Here is a 20446-nt window from a genome sequence, read left to right as displayed (position 1 = left end):
AGGCCACCTGGCCTTTCCACACGCGGCTCACATTTAATAAAAGCCCGAGTGGCTCCCATGGTGCTCAGTGTTCCGTCCCACTCCGCTGTAATCCCCCCCGCTTCTCTCTCCAGGGAGATATTGAGAGATTATTTCCTTCTCTCTCCACGCCGAGCCCCCCCTCCATCCTCCACCTCGCCATGGCAATCTGACCTTTCACAGCTGCATACACCACAGTAGTGCATTCTGGGACATGGGACCCGTTCGGCAGGAACGGCGGGTCACGTTTCCCCCGACCTGGAGTTAAAATAAGCCCACTGCAGTGCACACAAAAATGTCAACTGTGAACTCCAAATAAATAACAAAATAAAGGACAAGAAAAACAATCATCAAAACGGAAATGAATGGGAACACAAAAGGACAAAGTGACAATAAGCAGTAAGCGCTGGACTTGTTTTGTGTCTTCCTGTGTTGAGCTTGTGTGGAGAGGAGGGCAGTGTTGCGTCTGCGGTGTGAGCACACCTCCACGCTGCCTCATGGCCTTGGCTCTGAGCTCTGAGCTCTGGCTGGCTAATGAGAGGACCTGGAGGATGGGCGGGGCCCAGAGCTGTCCCATCATCCATCAGTCCGGGGATCGATGAGAAGCGGGAAGGCAAATCTCTATTGGCAGCGCCGCCATCCCATCCGCTGATTAGAGTGTCTTGCCATGCGTGCAGGGCATCCCATACTTCCCTTGTTCTCGTGAAGATTTCCCCTCTCATTCTTTCCTCTGACTTCTTTCAGACTTCATCCCTACTCAGGTGCATGGAAGGTGGTAACACCTACCTGCATAAGACGAGAATAATCATACTTTAATGATAGATCATTTACAGTAGTGGGACTGTGCCATGGCACCATTAGTGATGATGTTCTTGACAGTTGTTATTAAGCTCGATGTCATCCTTTTATAGCATTTGACAGGAGTATAGTCATGACCAATAGTCATGATATTGATAACATGATGCTGTTATGATTGAGTAGAAACTGCAATGAGAACTACTGACCGGAAATGACATTTGCTAGAACACATGTCACATGTCATTTATGTTATCCATAAGGCCCTGGGTATAGGAACTGCAGTGGCATTGACTTGTAAACTCATAGTATTGTTTTTAGAACGTGTGTATGTTAGCACTGAAAGGCTAGAACTGGTGCAGTGATCATGTACCAAATAGACCAGCATGTATTAATGTTCGGCTCATGTTTGACCTTTATCTGAGAAGCAGCCCGGATCACAGGTACACCACTGGGGTTGTAGAGCTGAGGCATGCCTACCTCTTGGAAGGAGTGTCTTTAGGTTTGAAAGACTTTGCAGCAAGTGTTACAAGCTGAAGGCAGCAAGCTCTAGAACCTTCTCCCACTAGCTCTTGGCTGTTCCCATGGTGACCGCTGTGCTTCGGTGCCATGTGTCTCATTAACAGTTCGGTCGGGTCTGAGGGGCTAGCCGCACTGAGTGCAGTGTTGGTCATTAGTGCACTCGCCCTTGCCCTTACCCCTTTCTTTATCCTCTCATTCTGCTCATTCTATCTGTTTTTCTACCTCTCACATTCTTCCTCTCTTCAACCCATAATTGTCTGGCTCTCCCTTTTCTCTCTTTCTTTTTTCTCACTCTGCGTTCTTTTCTACTTCATCCCTCCAGCTCTGGGTCACAGGAGGAGGGAGTCTCTCTTCTCTCCTTCCATCTATCTCTCACTAGCTAACCCTGTTCTTCTTCTCTATCTCTCCAACCCCCTCAAACATAAGCCTGGCCTTTGCTGATAAAATCACCTCTATACCAGTAGCAATGCTCAGCTGTGAAACGCATTCTCTTGCACAGCTGAACTCCGAGACATTATTCAGGTCCAAAGGATCCAAGGGGAACGAAGAGAGCGAAAAAGAGACTGATGGTGGGCTGGGTGCACTAATGACCGCCACTGGACCTGCCAGGACCAAGCTAATTAGGAGCCACATGGAGCCAAAGCAGGGAGGCCAGCTTGTTGGAAAAATGACCCCATTTCCTGTGTGTAGATTGATTAGCGAGTATATATTAGTAGATGCGTGCATAGACATTTTTTATTTTTAGAAAATATTCATCCTTTGGATGTGTGTAGTTAGAGAAGTTTTCCTTAAACATTTCTTAGAGAGTTGGTTTAGTTTCTGACGCATTGGTGTCTTAAAAGTTTTAAGCTTTCCATGGGAATCCAAGAGCTCCAGGCATTCGAAGCATTTTTGGATAGCGTCAGCATTCTGACAGCCGAGTGCTTTTGTCGCTCCTGTGGCTGAAGGGGAGAAAGCATTTATGCAACAGTCTGCATTCCTTCCTTCTCTGAAAAAAAGGTCCTCTTCTGTTGTGTCCGCTGATGAGTGGCCCCTCAGACTGTTCAGTTGGTCGGGCGGTCAGTGTCCTCGCTTGCCTTGTTCTTCTGGATACTGTTTGTGTGAATAAGTGAGGTGGGGGGGAGAAGGCAGCTCCTTTGCTAATGGCAAGATCTCTTAGCGGTGCAGTGGTGAATGTCTTTTCACTGTGGTGCTGGTTTGAGTGGAATATTAAAAAGGCTTCGGAACGATTCATAGGCTGCAGCCCCCTCCCTCCCTCTCCCGCTGCCCCGCCCTCCCCCCCCTCTCTCTCTTTCATCCCTCGTTTTTTATATCCACCTTGACTGTGAGCATCATTGCTCCTAAGAGGGTTAGGTATGAAAGCCCACCGCATGTGCCTCAGCTGGGGACACACAGGGGAAATCTCCCCCATCACCACCACCACCACCACCATCCCCACTACCACCACCACCACTCGCTCCTTACACAGAGGCTCACTGAGCTGCTGCTACTGCTGACCAGGAGTATAGGACCACAGGTCTAGACCTCAGCCCTCTCATAGGAATAGTTACTTTGCTCCATATACTGTACATATATGTATGTGCTCACACACACATACACACACACACACACACACATGTACAAATAGCTGTGTCAGTACTTACCTGAGTAAGACACTGAGTCTGTCACTCTACACAGAACACACATACACCTACACACACACACACACACACACACACACACATTATATGTATTTACATGAGTTGTTGCTCAGTTACCTATGTATGTTGCCAGACATGGATGCACATCACATATGCACTTTCAGAGTCCCTTCAACAATTACACACCCAGAGACTCTCATACATTGTCTTACACACACACACACACGCACACACACACACACACACACACACATACACACACAGTCGGCTCTGTTTGTGTTAGCACAGTCTGTAAACCCACCAGCCTTCACCCTCACACACATAAACACACACACACACTCTGTCTCTCCCTCTCTCTTTCTCTTTCTCCGTCCTCCCTGCGGGCTCCTTTGCCAGCCGAGTCTGACTCTTGAGCACCATTTATTCACAGTCTGCCCGGAATTCAGATCGTGACAGCGGGGCTGTGTTCACTAGAGCTTTTAAAACACACCATATGTTTACAGAGCAGAGCTTCACAACGGAAGACCTCCCTGCTCGACAAGTCTCCCTGCAGAGTTCCTGGAACAATGAGGGCTGCTTCAAATGAGAGTTAGTCTAAAAACTATATCATACTCTCTGTTTTTGGAGGACTGTGATGGTCGATTGGATATCACTATTTCCTTCTGTGAGCAGTGTACAGACATGTTTAGCTTAGCCTTCAGCGCTAGCCTGTGAGTGGGTAGGGAGATAAATCATTGCGTCACAAGAAATTATGGCCTTGGCTGATCACCATCGATCGGGTCACTGATTCGCTGCAGCTCACTGTATCGAAGCCTCCCTACGCCATTAAAAACACATTGGCCCCACCTGCCACGAACATGGAGGAGGGGGATAGATGGACCTCCATAAAAGCGTTCACATGCGTTACACCGAGCCGCCGCTTCAGTGTTAACCCAGAGCCCTCTCCATCTATCTTAGAGCAATGCCATGGCAACGCTACACAGGCTCCAGATCAGTGTGAGCTCACACGTAAGTTGTCAGTGGGGGGATGTGTGGACACCATGGCCATGTCTGTGACAAATCACTGTGTGGAAACCCAGCGTGTCCAACATCGGCTAGCCTCTGGATGCAGTCCAGCATTAATCTTGTGCGGGATTTCATCTTTCATGCAGGTCCGTGGTACAGCAGCAATTACCTCAAACCGACCATACAGCGTGAGTCCCAAGGGAGCGTTAGTCCATATGAGGCTGGTCATAGACCTGAGACAAGCAGCCAAAGGTCCACTTCCTGCTCTAATGACCCCATAAGGTGCGATTGAACCCCCTGACCCCAGAGCAGTATTCCAAACCTGTCACAGACCTGTAGAGTGCCATTTATCACCTGGCTGAGTGGTGGAGAGGGGGTGGGGCACTGCGTGCTCCTTTTGTACTCTATGCTGAAACATAGCCTCTTGCCTCTATCCGTGTTAATGAAAAGCTCTCCTCATGACTGCACAATTTGTGTTATTATGTGGGCTGCCCTGGTTGTTTTAGATATTTAAACCCGTTAACATGCAGAGGATTACGATTTTTTATTTGAGGGCATTTGATAGGCAGCCTGATGGCGGCTGCGTGAGAGAGATTGAGGTTTGTTTTTTTTTTTTTTTTTTTCTTGGGAAGGAGGTCAGCACGTGGGGTACTCTATGATTGGCTAGACCTGGTCACACGGCCAGACCCTAAAAAGCATTTCCACCAGCATAAACCCATGGTAATCCATTTTTACAGTCCATCTGATTATTATGGGCTGTGTGTGTGTGTGTAACTCCAAACAGCATGTGTGTGTCGATCTTGTTAAATACCACAGAGATGTCCCGATGTTTAGTATAGCTATGGATATATGATGTAAAGTGACATTGGGACCTTGCAAAAGGCGCTATGTAAATGTAATTTATTATTATTATTATTATCATTATTATATTGGATTTGTGACCATGTCAAAATAAATAAATCTACTGGAAATGAACTGGTTACAGAAATGCAGTGGAATCTAAGCATGTATGGAGGCAGAAATGTGTCCAGAATGAAGGCTAGGGTCTGTTTCAGGCAACCAGAAACTGTTTGCCCAGCGTGGTGATTTCTGCCGAGCATCGCGGCCATCTGGCCTTCGATCTGCTCAAGTGGGAGTCTTGTGCAAGCCCACGCAGATTGGCTGTGGATGCTCCATGTGTTTCTGAAAGTGACCCTGAGAGAGCTGCCCTAGATAACGGAAGCTGCCCTAGAGCTGCCCTAGAAACACTCCGAAACGGACGCAACCCGAACCTGGCCCAGGACCCTGATCCAGCCCGGCTTCAACAACTCCCATGCTGTAGACTCAGTCTGCCAGGGGATATCTGAAAACAATGACATTACTGGGCGTGCGGTGGAATTTTGATTGGTAACCTTGGTCACTGCCAGGATGTGTGTTTGTGGGTTTTTTTTTCTCCCCGCGAGCAGATGTCCATTCGGTTCGCGTGGCAGATTGCCTCAGCTGTGCTGGCAAATCGGACGCCTCTTTCCCCTGACCAAGAGGAAACCACGTAACCACAACAGGCGGGGGAGCGAGCGTAAACACATGGCTCCGGTCCGCTCTGATACATCACCTGCTTTCGCAGGTGTGCATGGATGCAATGCATGGTCAGTTCAGCTCTCCTGGCTATGCACCCTCTCCGTGAGGCTTTGCATACGGTCAGCAGCCGTAAGAGCTCAATGGAGCTCAATGGAACTCCCTCTAGCAGTGTGACCTTGGAGGATACATCCTGAGCTGACGTGGCAGATAAAGATCTCGCATCTAAACGCTTAAGACTTTTCCATCTCTTATTGTGTACCCAATCACCTCTGATATATTAGCTCTCCTTCCTCCCGGTCCCTTCCCCCCTTCCTTCTTTAGTTCGCTCTTCATCTTTCTGCAGTGTCTGTACCTTGCAGACCCGAGACTGATTCACATTCTGTCGACTTCAGCTCTATCTCCCTAACTGCCCCACCTCACCCCCCCATTGTCCTGTCAGTCCGCTGTCACCTCCTCAGGCCCCACGGTGACATGCTCCCCTGAGAGAGAACGGGAGAGAATGAGAAATAAATGACAAATGGGGGAAGTGAGAGACACTGGGGGGGGGGGGTGATGAACAGGGATGGGAGAAATAGCAAGAAAGTCAATTGAGGCAGATGAGGGAGAAGTGGAAATGTACGAGAGAGAGAGAATAATGTGTGGGTGTGTGTCTGTGTGTGTGTGTGTGTGTGTGTGTGTGTGTGTGTGTGTGTGTGTGTGTGTGTGTGTGTGTGTGTGTGTGTGTGTGTGTGTGTGAGAGAGAGAGAGAGAGAGAGAGAGAGTATGTGTGGGTGTGTGAGAGTGAGTGAGCGAGACAGAGGGAGTGAGGGAGGCGCGTCACGTCTCAGACGGAGCCAGCCAGAGTGTGTCCAGCCTGGTGGAGTCAGACACGGTGGGCAGGGAGAGAGGGAGGGAGAGAGGGAGGTGGTGGGGGCACTCTGCCCAAAGCGCCATGTTCCACTGGAACAGCCACCCAGTCTGTGACGTCCATGTTTGCTGCCTCTGCTTTGTTTTCCTTTGCTGCTCTGTGTGCTGCAACCTTTCCCACCCCACAAATGCTTGCGAGGAGCTCTGCCAGCTGTGTGTGTGTGTGTGTGTGTGTGTGTGTGTGTGTGTGTGTGTGTGTGTGTGTGTGTGTGTGTGTGTGTGTGTGTGTGTGTGTGTGTGTGTATGCGTGCATCCATATTGAAACATGTTTGTGCTTACACTCCATAATTGAAAGGTTGCCTTCTAAATGTTATGCCTAAATCGATTTATGTCTGTGCAGTGGTTATGTTTATGGTTGCTGTCTAACGTCCATTTTGTGTGTGTGTGTGATGGCAAGAGATGTTTTTTGTGTAGTCATTGTGCAGTTGAAATTCCTGTGTCCTGCACGGTCATGTTCCTCTGCTCCAGTCTCAAGACGCGGTCTTGAGTTTCACATCATCACCTGAGTCAAGTGCATATTAAATGACTGCCGTGTGGGTGGTTCCTTGCCTGCGTATCCATAGCGATGAACTGAAAACGAACGTCTCTCTACATCCTGTTTTTTTCTCTCGTTTTCATTACTACACTGCGCTTGCAAGAGTGGCCTTCACTCCACTTGCTCCTCCCAAACCCCATTAATGTAATTGAATGTCTCGTCCATAACCCTGTTTGGCTGGACTGAGGTCAGGGGCCCAACTCGGAAGCTTCCATTTGAGATTGGAGTCGGACACCCTGCGGTCCACAGGAAGTCAGCCGGCCTGCATTACCACACAGAGATGCACTAAAAAGCCTCTCCCGGGAGGATGCCAGTATCACAGAGGTCACTTAGTAGAGGGTGTATCTGTGCCTATTGCTGTTTAAGATAGGTCTCTGATGTTTAAGCTATCTCCCTCCTTATACACAGACTTGGGAACTGCAGAGAGAAAGTCAAATATATGTCTTCTGTAGAGTTTGTGTGCGCGAGAGAGAAGTGTGTGTGTGTGTGTGTGTGTGTGTGTGTGTGTGTGTGTGTGTGTGTGTGTGTGTGTGTGTCTGTGTGTGTGTGTGTGTGTGTGTGTGTGTTTGTGTGAGGATGAGAAGAGAGAAAAGGGAGAGGGATAGAAGGCGTTCTGAGTTCAGAGTGTGTCAGGTGGAGCTTGTGTTTGGTGACAGACTCACCTCCCTGACCTGGCACGGAGGTTGGCACCACGCCCGGCTCCATTCCGTCAGCTCCCATCAAGGTGACAGGGTGCCAGGCCAATGCCACGCCGTGCCCCCCTGACACATCCATTAAACACCTTTCATCCAGCCATCCTTAGAGAGCGGAAAATCCAAAAAGAGAAAAGGAAAGTGGGGCAAGAAAAATGACCCATCCCATTCAGGCTTAATGGCTTTAGACATCCTGTGTGGGGTCGTGTGCAAAGGAAAAGCAATTTTATGACACTGGATGGAGTTCATATGTCAACAGATTGTCTTATTGTATTAGTAATATCTTCCGCTGCTATTGTCCCATACTATTACCTCAGGTTTGATGAAAGAATAATGTCATCACCTGAGGCAGTTGTGGTGTTAAGAGCAACTGTTTAGAGTTTGATAATGGATGTTAGTCAGGATGATATCAGCCTTAATCCAATATCAAACCACTAGGCACACATATGCATACACACACAGCATGCACATACACACACAGCATGCACATACACACACAGCATGCACATACACACACTGCATGCACATACACACACAGCATGCACATACACACACAGAGACACACCATCCCCTCTCTTATGATTGCCCCCCCCTTTCTGCACAATCCCCCCAGGGGGGCAAAGATGCACAAGTAGGGGGCCTTCGAAAGAGCGTGAGAGAAAGCGAGAACACTGCACAGCCAGAGAGAGAGAGAGAGAGAGAAAGAAAGAAAGAGGCAGAGCAAGAAAGACAGGAACACGAAGAGGCATGAGGGGATGAGCTCACAAGAAGATTTCACTCTTCTCTCTCTCTCTCTCTCTCTCTCTCGTTATTTCTGCTCTGTCGCTCCCTGGGTCCATTTCCCAGCTTAGCGAGTGATGGAAGTATGACTGCCTGAAGGGGGACTCTCTACTCTCTCTCCCTCCCTCGCTCCCTCCATCTTTCGCTCTCTGTCAATGTGAGACTGTGACTCCCCATCGCTCCCATAAAAGCAGAGCCACGTGAGGAGGTGTCACCTCTCCTCTCTCCTCTCTCTCGTCATGCTGGGCAGCTTTTTCTGTCCTTACCCCCTACTTCACCCTCTCCCCCATACATGCTGCACCCACAGCCTGAAATGACCAGTCAATATATATCAGTCTGCCCCTCGCATTGACAAGTGCCATTGACATGACGTGAGCGGATGACATGAGTTGAATGTAAAATCGCTCTTGAGTTGTTGTGTTTGTGTCGTTCATTAGCTTTTACAGTGGGGTTTCTGGTAATAACCTTGTGCCAGTTAAATACACAATCAGTAGTAAGTCAGTGAATCAGTGATTAATGTAAATTAAATATGACCTCGATACACCATTGATTAACCATGGGGCGTGCCTGCAGGGCTGTCTAGATTTTGGAATAGATTTGCATTTGCCAGTGATGGCATCTAAGCCATTCTATGATAACACTCAGTTACACTCCCATGATAGGGTAACACATCACCGGTGTGAATGAAAAAGACTGGAGACTGGAGTCTGTGCTCATTCACTCTCTGTAAATGAGAATTATCCTCATCCCCTAAGAGTGTGTGTGTGTGCGTGTGCGTGCATGCATGGAGTTCATTATCCCTCACTTTAGCTCTCTTTTTTATGTCTTTTACTCCAAGGTCTCATTCAGAGTTTGGCTGTTCTTATGTGTCAGGAGAACTAGGAGAGAGAGAGGGAGAGGGAGGAAAAGAGGGAAAGAGAGAGAGTGAGAGAGAGAGGGAAAGAGAGAGAGTGAGAGAGAGGAAGAGAGGGAAAGAGAGAGAGAGAAAGAGTGAGAGTGAGAGAGAGGAAGTTTTCCTCTTTTCCTCTCCTTCTTAGCAGTGGGATGGGGCATTCTCGTGCCCTGCTGCTCTGATTCCCTGCCCCTCCTCCCCGTTCCACTCCTGCCCTGCTTTACAAGCCAAGTTGGTCAGGAACTCACACGGGCATCAGCGGGCACGTGCCACCCCAGCGCCAGCCTCACACATGTACACACACACACACACACACACAGAGAGAGAGTAATGAAAATGTAACCCCTCTGCCTGGAGTGCTTCTCACATGTACAGACACACACACACACACACACACACACACATTCACACAAATACACACGGATGAAAATGAATGCCTCAGTGAATTCCAACCCTCTCCTTCTCTCTCTCTCTCTGTATCCCTCTCTTTCTCTCTCTGATTACTAATAACACTAACCCACATTGAGAGGCTCTGGATGATTGCCCTCAGTCTCACACCCACACACACACACACACACACACACACACACACACACACACACACACATACATACACGCACATACACACACAGCAGTTCACTCGCACCCATAAATGCTGACATGTAAACACACAGAGACACATACATGCACCAACGCTGACAAGACAAATACAAACTCACATAGTCACACCATCACATGTGTTGACCAACATGCCACTTCTCATGCATACTGACACAAATGTAAATACATCCACCAACATACACACACACACACACACCTGCACACATACAGTCACACTCTCTCTAGTGTGTGTGTCCAAGGGCAGGAGGTGTCCCTGAGCTGTCTGCCTGTCACTCAGGCTAACGGTGGGGGCTTTTAAGTCTCTCTGCTATCTAACCCGATTGACACCCCGGACGACTCCGTCTGTCTGAGTTCCCATGAAAGGACTCATTCTGTTGAAGGGTCAGATCTCCTCTCCCGCCTTTTTCTTCTTTCTCTCTGGGGGTTTGGAAATGGCTGTCGTCGTGGTGACTGTAGTCTCGCTAATAACAAACGCAATCAGGCATCAACTCGGTGACACGCTGATTTCCCAAGGAGAGAAAAAAACACGAGGGCGGGGAAAAATAGAATTGTTGTCAAGGAGGCAGGCTATTCTTTTCATGTTCAGTCACTCCTCTCAAGCAAGATGACTAAGATCTCCTAAAAATTACCAATATCACCCTTCTCTCGCTTCTGTGTGAATGAAAGGTGTTTTTTTTTGGTGTATATTTGTGTTAACACACATTACTAATGATGTGTGAGAGACTGAATTAACACTGCGGGAACGAGCGATATTGATAATATGGGAGGTGGTGCAATTGGCACGGCCCGTGTTTGTTTACCTGTCCCCCTGGCGATGCCAAGTTTGAGGAAGAGCCCAGGGGGAGCATTTAGAGGCTTTTCGCCTTCGAGATGAGGCGGCGCCGTGGGAAATTTTCTGCCTTCCATTTTATAACCACACATAAATAAACGGCCACTCAATATACCTGGGCGCCAGCCATCCCACCTCCTTACTGCGTCAACACACACACACACAGCTGGTGCTGGTCCATCTCTCTGGGCAAGGGCGCCCCCCAGAGGAGAGAGACTGCAATCACACTCAATACGCAGCAGTAAAAACAGAGAGCAGAGAGAAATGCACAGTCATGCCCTGTTTTGGATTTCCCCCACCACCATGTATCACTCCACTGTAAATATCTCTGATATTACTCTGATATTAAATCAAAGTATAGTGATGGTGTAGGTCAAATAGATGCTAAATAGGTATTTGTGCTCCAATCTCCCCTTGAAAAAAATCTAAAAGGAATTGTGAAATGCAGGATATGATATATTCTATTGTTTTTGCCTTTGTGCAAGCAGGTGCATTTTCCTGGTGTGTTTCTGTTAATAGAAGGCGGCTGGGGCGATGTGGGTTGCAACAGAATGGCATCTGAAAGAGCCTCTGTGCTCCTGGCATCATGTCGTATTTTAATGGGCAGCTGATCTGTAGAATCAATCCCCCTCCTTCACCACTCCGGGGGAGTTTGTGCGCTGTATGTGCCGCGGTCCCTCATTATGCACAACTCGCTCGTGTCTCCACGGTGATTTGTCACCACGGAAACTCTGCCGCAGCAACAGCTGTTTGCAGGGCCTGCAGTATCAGAGATTAGATGAGACAGGGAGTATTTTTAGTTCCTGTGGCAGGTATCCATATGCAGAGAAAGCAGGGGTCTTGTGCCACTGTGAAGGCATACATTGTGTGTGTGTGTGTGTGTGGCATAAATATATGCATCTTGTTGTCAGTTTGGAGACTGGTTTGAATTATTATATTGCAAGGAAGGGTAAGAAGTGTGCCCTAATGTTTGTGTATGTACTTGGGTATGTGTCCATTTTAGGCATTCTACCTGCACACAGTCTAAGTGTGTCGACCTGTTTGTTATGCACTTCATGGTAATCTTATGTGACAGTCACGTCTTATCTGCAGTCCCAGCCTGACCTCTAACTCTCCTAACCTGGCATCAGTGCTCCTCCAGGGCACATCACAACTCATCAGCAGGCCTGGATATCATCTTCTCTCCACTCCTCTATAAACCCTGCCATGCCTTCGGAGCCCTCAGAAAGCCGTACTGTAATTACTTTCAAATATATGACTAATGTCAGAAAAGTGGGTCAAGACTGAGGCCCCTTTTTAACTATGATACTTGTGTCTTTTGCATACTGTAGGACTCAGTTTCCCAGCACTGGGCTTGTCTGGACCGTTTTTTGTCCTGCGTATTTTTGTCCTTGCGAGAGCCCGCAGAGTTTGGGTTTACCGCTGGGAGCTCAGCTCGCTGGCCTGGTGTGCCCCCTGCGGGGGGAGAGTTTGTTGTTGTTGTTATTTTTATTTTGGATTAGATGAGGTCATGGGTGGCGCTGTGAGTCATGCTGATGATTGACAGCCCGGCTGGCAGAACCGGGACAGCGAGGAGGTGAGGGGCGCGGGCGCGGGGGCGGGGGCGGCGTGTTACCCCAGCAAGAGAGAGGGGGGATCAGGGGGGACTGTCCCACTGCCAGGCCTCCTTAACATGCCACTAATCTGGATCGTTTTTTTTTCTCACATACTGGAGCACAGAGACTGGCTTAATCAGACTCTGAGTCATGCAGAACATCTCGAGTCAGGCCCACTGGCGTGGAAAAGAAGGGGGTTGAATGGATAATTTCTGTCGAAGGTTTTGTGGTTTGTCCCAAATACTCAAGACAGCATGTTTGATCCACAGGGGAGGGGTTTGGTTCCTCAGTGTCAGTGCAAAGAGGAACACAGAATCTGATTCTCCATTTTGTCTCTTCTTATTTCTCTCTCTCTCTCTCTCTCTCTCTCTCTCTCTCTCCCTCTGTCTCCTTTGCCTTTCGCTCCCTCAGCAGTGATTGTGCCGGACGGCGCTTCAGAGAAGGCCGCGTATGGGCATGAAGGGGGCAGCGAGGAGGACCTGTTTGAGGACTTCCACAGCTCTGGCCATCGATTTGGCCATTCCGGAGGAGGTGGAGAGCAGCTGGCCATAAACGAGGTACATTCTTTCATTCTGTTTCTTTGTTCTGCTCTCTCACTCTCTCTCTCTGTCATGCCTCCCTCTGACATTCTCTCTTCTCCTTTGTCCTTTCTGTATGGATCCCTCTCTCTCTCTTTATCACCCTCCACCTCCCTCTCCCTTTATCACCCTCTACCTCTCTTGATGTATTTCACCTCTACCTACCGTCTGCCTTACTCCATTGGTTAACCTCACCTACAGTGCTGCAGCACTCAATCTCTCCCGACCACATGCTCTATTACAGAACAGTGTGTGTGTGTGTGTGTGTGTGTGTGTGTGTGTGTGTGTGTGTGTGGTCTCAAGGTGTGATGATTTATCACTGTTCTAGGCAGCTCCCCCTGTGCATGATCACTGCAGCTCTGTAAGCGGTTGTTTCCTCTGTGTACGACTGCATTGTTGTCTCTGTGGTATTTAGCATGTTGCACACACGTACGCCTTTGGTGCACTAAAGAGATTGGTAGGAAGGCATTTCTGGGGACAGATTGAAATGCCGCAGCACAGAAGTATCAGAGTGGCACCACGCTGGCCCGCGGTGCTTGTCAACGAGCTAAATAAGATCTCCCAAAGCATGCTGGGAGCACACGGTTTGAATTCCGGTAAGACAGAGCGGCATCTCTGGCTACTGATTGGCTGAGAGGGTCCCCCACCCTTATCTTCTCTAAAGCCACACGTCAAATCAGTGGGACAGATTACGGAAAGCCACCAGGTGGGGAAACAATTAAAGGAGGCTTTGAGCAGAATTTATTCAATACTCCAAATCTGGTTTGTGCTTGTATGGAGTGTGTGTGTATGTATTTGTGTGCATGAATGTGTGCGTGTATGTATTTGTGTTCCCTGAGGAGTTGCACAGACCCTGTTTATGCTCATCGAGTGTTTGTGTGTGTGTGTGTGTATTTGTGTTCCTTGAGGAGGAGGGATATGAACAGACCTTGTTTATGCTTAAATGGAGTGTGTGTGTGTGTGTGTGTGTGTGTGTGTGAGTGTGTGTGTGTGTGTTCCCCGAGGAGGGGAATGAATTGATTTGTTTGCGTTGTTATCAGTATGTATTTCTCCAGTGGGCTGGTTGGGGGCAGAATAATGAAGCTGTTAGACGAGGTGTTGACAGTGCTGAGGAGGAAAGCTCAACGAGGGAGACACAGGCAGGGTCAGCCTGTTTGGAAACACAACACAGGGACATCTAGCCAAAACCAGACTCTGACTGATTATATGGTTTCATCTTCAAAGTCTTGCAGATCAATAAGATCTAGATAGGGCTGATGTAGCATATATATGTAATCTAGATATGTGAGTATAGGATAGATATGTGATGTCCTGCTGTTGGAGCATGTAATGGAATTACATTGGAAATGCTGAAAGGCCTTTGAAGGCATTTAAATTATTGATTATCAGAGGTTTATATTTGAATGCATCCCCAGTGTAATTGTTATGGATATTTAGAATAAATAGATAGATAGACTATCGAAGCATCTTGATATACCGGATGATTTCATCTGTAAACACTAGGCGGTATATGTTCAACTGCTTCAGGGCATTAGCGAAGGAAATGTTATCCTGCCAGCATGTAATGCTCTCATTGGTTCACAGCCATTTGCCTACTGAGATGTAAAAGAAGCGACCTGTGAAAGTAAACTGTGAAAGCCAGTGGAACCCTAACACTTGCCTGTGTTCATTAGGTCATGATGTTGTAAACTGAAAGCCAGTGGAACCCTAACACTTGCCTGTGTTCATTAGGTCATGATGTTGTTATTCCTTCAAGACCACTACAAATCAGTTACTACTTACAGGAGCTAGTTGACTAGCAAGCATAGATACATTTCTCATAGCACACTGCATAATGCAGCAACCAGTTCAAATATAGTTGACATTGCTTAATAAGAATGCAGCTCATTTGATTCCTCTGCACATTGTTCTGTTATATTTGATAACTGGAGAAACAAAAGTAGCCTAGCTACATGCCTAGGCATGTTTCAAAAGCACATTATTTCTAAATGTGTTTAGTCCAAAGGGTACCCTGTGCTGTGTCAGTCAGCTGCAGAGTTAGCCACTGTACTTAGTTGAACAATGTGTTTCAGGTCAGTTAGCATTTGTTTTAGCAGAAGCCATCCCTTCCCATCTCATAGCATTTAGCATACACACTAACGTAATATTGTGTTGTCAAATACTGCTGTTTCAGTAATGTTTCCTTTACCAATGCTAGCTGATATCTGACTAAACACATTTGCTAACAAATGTTTTCTTATTGTTAGCATTTAATATGAACATGTGCTATGTGCAGTGAGAGTGAACGGTGTTATTTAGCAAGTGGGTCAAAGTGTAAAGCAGCAATGCGGCGGAATAACGACATGAGAGGATGGAAAACCTAAGGCTGTGTGCAAATTCAAATGACCATACACAGGCTCTTAGGCACTTCCAGTCCCTCAGTGCTCCGCGGAGAAGCAGCCATCTGTGCGTTCAGATGGACACCAGGGTGCTGAAGCTAGTGAATAATTAAGCTCTGGTTTGTATTCCTGAGTGGCATTCTGGGCTTTAGTGCACCTGTGCACGATCCTCTGCGAAATCAGGTCATCCAGCGGAAGATGCCCGGGGCCTCGGCTCGGCCAGACAACGCGTTGCGTGTTTGCGCTCTAAATCGGGCGCTTGTGTAATCGGGAGCGCGCTCTAGTGTTGACATATTTCCCCCTGTTTCCTGTTTTAATGCAGAACAGATTGGGAACTCTTAGAGGGAGGAGAGAGATCAGCTGATGTGGCTAATGAACGTTCAGCTCTTGTCAGTGCTCTGAGATGGCTGCACCCCCCCCCCCCCTCCCCTCAGCAAACACCCTCTCTATTTCCCCTCCTATCCACTCCCCCTTCCTTCTCTTCCTCTCGCACTTCCATCTTTCAAATTTTTATCTCCCGTGCTCTGTCTTTTCGACAGGTCTATTTTCTACGTCTCCATCTCCGTCCCCCTCCTTTATCCCCCCCTTCCTCCTCTCTCTCTCAGTCCTGCTCACTCACTCCATTATTCTCCATCCATCCTCCTGTTCCCTCCGCCCCCATCCCCCGCCCTCCCCTGGGTTGCTAAGGCCTGCCTCAGCCATTCCGGTTTCCAGGATACGGTGCCGGTTTCAGCCAGCCGATTGGTTGCTAGCGGGAGGAAGGGGGGGAGGGGGGGGTGAGTGAAAGAGACAGAGAAAGAGGGAGAGAAAGGCAAAGGGAGCGAGAGCGTGTGAGAGAGAGAGAGAGAAAGAGAGCAGCTCCCAGAGTTAGGTGAATGCTTTTGCCAGGCTAGCTTGAAGCAGCACTAAGCAGTGTGTGCTTTTTTTTTTTTTTTTTTTTTTTTTGGGGGGAAGCGTCAGTGTGTTTACGGAGAGGTGAGAGGGAGAAAGGGGGGAGGAAAGCTGTCATGGACCTCTATCAGAGGCGACGCAGCTAGCATCCATCCTGTGTGCGCACCACTCAGCAGCAGCCATCCAGCGAGCAAGCAGAAGAGGAGGAGGCAGTGGAGGTGGTGGTGGTGGAGGAAGAGGAGGAGGAGGAGGGAAAGGCTGACGAGAAAAAAAGGAGAGTAAGCACAGAAGGGGGGAGCGTGAAGAGAGAAATGAGAGGTAGAATCAAGGAGATTCTGATTCCTTCAGCCTCCTGACTAACACAGGAGAGAGAGAGAGAGAGAGAGAGAGAGAGAGAGAGAGAGAGAAAGGGAGGAAAAGCAGAAAGAGAATACGGAAGACCAGGAAGTAGCGGGAGGAGAGAGGGCTGACATTTGCGTGAGGGAGTGAAGGGGCAACAGAAAGAACACAGCGGAAGAGAGAGTGAGAGGGAACAGAAAAAGGAGCGGAAACAGGGGCTCGGCCGGGGCCGCGGAGCAGGAGAGGATAGCTGGGCGTCGGAGGGGGGAGGCCACCGATGGCTCGCAGCGCTCACCGTAGTCGGCAGCGGGGGGGCTTATTCGACATGCTGCTGCGTTGCAACATGCACCCCGAAACCCAACGGGTGGTGGTCTTCATCATCATGATGCTCCTCATCATCATCAACGTGGTGCTCATGTTCCTGCTGGCCTTCCAGTAGAGTGCCTGGGGTCCGGGGGCCGGTTGGGCAAGGGGGGTGTTGGAAGGGGTAGAGGACAGGAGAGGGGGTAGCACAGCGGGAGGGGTGGGGTAAGTGGGTTGGGGGGAGGAGGGAGGGGGGGGGGTTGGGTGGCAAAAGGAGAGTGAGTTTAGTTTTACGAAGGCTGAGGAGCTGACGAGGAGCAAGAGAAGTACAGGAGGAGAGGGACGGAGGAGGGGAGAGGAGCATCACGGGGAGCTGCTCTTATATGGATGGGTGTCTGGGATGTGCTCGCAGCAGGAGTCCAGGTAATGTAACATTCGGCCATCTCACAACAACACCGAGGATTGCTAAGAACAAGAAAGGGAAGAGGGAGAGGGTAGTGCACTATTATTTATAACTGTGGCGTTTCTATTTTCTGCATCTGTGTGCATCCATGTGTGCGTATGTTTGTATGGTTGGCTAGACCGTAGGGGAATTTGAAATGCTAGCATTAGCACACTGTGTTTTCAGCATTTTGACATTCAAGCAATGTAGGTCTGGCCTCCTCTTGTGTGCACTTGAAAGCTTAGATAATTAGCATTAGCTCACAAAATGTGTCTGTCTTAGCAGTCAATATTAGGATCAGAATTTATTTTTGAAGCCTCACTGTATTTTGTGGTGTGAGTGCTTTTCGGCATGTTTAGGAACATTCTTGGCTGCTTGTTTCCATTGAGTAGAGTAGCACCATTAACATCTCCAACCCTTTCATGTGCACACCATTATTTAAAGCTTGCTTAATACAAACCCAGACACTGACAGTCAGTGATTTTAATTTTAATAACATTTAAGACTTGACTCTCACAGACCGCTGATGTTTGATTTAGGGTTTGATGTTGAGATTTGATATTGAACGTCGTGGCTCTGCTGTGTGCTCAGGTGCTCCTGAAGGGCCACAGATGTGTTTTGGGGCCCCAGGGGGCTGGAGGCATGAGGTTTTTAGGAGGTTAGAAGTGCATGGAGTGGTAGTGTTCAGCTGGGTCTGGATTACTGGGATAATGATCCCTGCCAGGTCAGTGGGTTTTCATGTCCCGATCATCAGGGGTAAGTTAGTTTGTTCATTAGCTTTTACCAGTTTGTCAGGGCTAACTGTGCTCCGATCTGGATTAACGCACACACACACACACACTGCTCTGCCCTGTGTGTCTGTGGCAAAGGGAGTTGGAGAACTGGCGGCCTTGTTTCTGTTCTCGTTTGATGGATGAGCTTTGAGTCAAGCCTGATCATTAAGGCGCAGATGACCAATCACAGACCACTCCTGTACCCTTTCTCCACCCAATTACTATAATTATGAATTCACTGTATTTACAGAATGTGACTTACAATGGCCACCCCATCTACTTGAAGCTTCCTTTGAAGTGTGGTAGTAGAAGCAGATCTCTGGTCTTGAGATGACGTTATCGGTATCATCCTCTCCTGCGTTCACATTCAAAAGCAGGCAGCGTTTCTGAGCAGGTCACGTTCGAGGAGGATTACGTTCTGGTTATTGGACACACAATGGTGGTAAGATCAGGAGAAGGGATGCAGTGGAAAGGCGAGATCTTGTGGGTGTGTCGCCTAGCAACAGGCCTACAGTCCCCCTCTTTTGCAGTGATGGATCGATGGCAGCGAGACTGGGCTGGCAGCGGACGATGCATAGTACGTGCGGTTGAGAGGGGGGGGGGGAGTGCTTTTCTCTCTCCATAAAAAGCACAACAAGAGACAGTGTGAAAGAGTAAAAGTGTGCATTGGGAGTGTGTGTGTGTGTGTGTGTGTGTGTGTGTGTGTGTGTGTGTGTGTGTGTGTGTGTGTGTGTCAGGGATGAGAAGAGGCCCTGGGTGGCATAGCAGAGTGCATTTTGCCGACAGTACCTCAAAGTCCGCTTTTGTAATTTACTCCTGCGATGGTCTCACTGGAGGCCAACCGGCTTCAAGGTTGAGCTGATGAGTCGGGAGAATAGCAAGCGGGAAAAGGAATTCCACATTTTATGGAGATTGCGTTTGTAGTGCATCGGCCAGCAGTTTCTTTGCCATCTCATCTGCTGGCTGTGCACAGGCCCCATCTGGAATGATCGTCCTCCAGAATAAGCTATCGTTTGTTTCTGCCGTCCAATCCTGCGCAATGCATTCTATTTGTATGGCATCACTAATAGCGAGTGTTGTCTCGAGGTGCTTGTGCAGGACGCTTGCCGAAATATTGAAATCTGATATTTTAAAGTAGTGAATTGAAAGTGCTCTCCACTTAACGTCATCGCCTGTTGTCTCACAGCTGATCAGCGATGGCAGTGTGGTCTTCGCCGAGGCGCTGTGGGACCATGTCACCATGGACGACCAGGAGCTGGGCTTCAAAGCCGGTGACGTCATCGAAGTGGTAGATGCCACCAACAAGGAGTGGTGGTGGGGCCGCATCCTGGACAGCGAGGGCTGGTTCCCCGCCAGCTTTGTTCGGGTGAGAACCGCCAGTGCCTCCCAATGACCTTTGACACCAAGGATGCTACTCGCATGCTTACTTGTATTGTCTTTATATTTAGCAGCAATCTAAAGCCTACACATATTTCATTAGAAATTTCATAGCGATATATATAGGCCTATTACTAGGTTGAGCGATGCCAAATGGACCCATGCTTTCACTGCCATAATGGCCAGAACATGGAAGTCAGTCATACATATATGCATAGTATCTGGAGTATATTCTCCAGCTGACCGGATTGTGCCGTCTCCCCACGCTCCCTCCCCCCCTGCAGTTGCGTGTGAACCAGGATGAGCCCATGGAGGAGTACCTAGCCCAGCTGGAGGAGGCGCGCGAGGAGGAGGGCCAGGGGGTGGGCCTGCTGCTGGGGCCCGGCCTGCCCTGCAAGGAGCAGATGAGGACCAACGTCATCAACGAGATCATGAGCACGGAGCGCGACTACATCAAACACCTGAAGGACATCTGCGAGGTTTGTTTCTATCTGTTTAACCTGTCTGCAGGTGTTTTGATGTGACTACTGGCATAGTCTTGTGCAGTTACAAGTTAGAACAGTCGATTGGTCCCTTTGCATTGGGATGGTAAGTGCTGCAACCCCAGTTGTGGGGATTACTGGAGATACACTCGAACAACGCTACTTTATTTCACCAAAGCCAAAAATGTCATGTCTGCTGGACTGTGGAATTGAAAGTATGGTTCTTTGCCCACCTCCCCCTATAGGGCTACATCAAACAGTGCCGTAAGAGAACCGACATGTTCTCAGAGGATCAGCTCCGGGCCATATTTGGTAACATCGAGGAGATTTACAGGTTTCACAAGAAGTTCCTCAAGGGCCTGGAGAAAAAGTTCAACAAAGAAGAACCCCACCTCAGTGAGATCGGCACATGTTTCCTCGAGCATGTAAGCGCCAGGCCCGACTCGATATTAAACATTTATTACCATCCTGTTACTTATAAACCATTTCTTACACA

The 20446-nt window shown here is 48.6% G+C and overlaps 1 protein-coding gene across 8 annotated transcripts in view; it reads left to right on the top strand.

Moving 5' to 3' along the window:
* arhgef4 (Rho guanine nucleotide exchange factor (GEF) 4) overlaps positions 1-20446 on the top strand; it is a 94436-nt gene that overhangs the window by 66334 nt on the left and 7656 nt on the right. For 5 of the 8 annotated variants that reach the window (XM_031583474.1, XM_031583478.2, XM_031583476.2 and 2 more), the window contains 4 exons: positions 12799-12944; positions 19278-19457; positions 19753-19947; positions 20196-20375. In XM_031583474.1, the coding sequence (XP_031439334.1) occupies positions 12799-12944; positions 19278-19457; positions 19753-19947; positions 20196-20375 (701 nt within the window). Of the gene's footprint in view, positions 1-12573; positions 12617-12798; positions 12945-17136; positions 17300-19277; positions 19458-19752; positions 19948-20195; positions 20376-20446 lie in introns of those variants that run through there. The other 3 variants (XM_031583479.1, XM_042710342.1, XM_031583480.2) reach the window with 3 other exon arrangements.

Source organism: Clupea harengus, chromosome 17, assembly GCF_900700415.2.
Source record: "Clupea harengus chromosome 17, Ch_v2.0.2, whole genome shotgun sequence".
NCBI classification, from domain to species: domain Eukaryota; kingdom Metazoa; phylum Chordata; class Actinopteri; order Clupeiformes; family Clupeidae; genus Clupea; species Clupea harengus.
The sequence above is the reverse complement of the archived record's forward strand: the minus strand, read 5'-3'. Positions and strand labels throughout refer to the sequence as shown.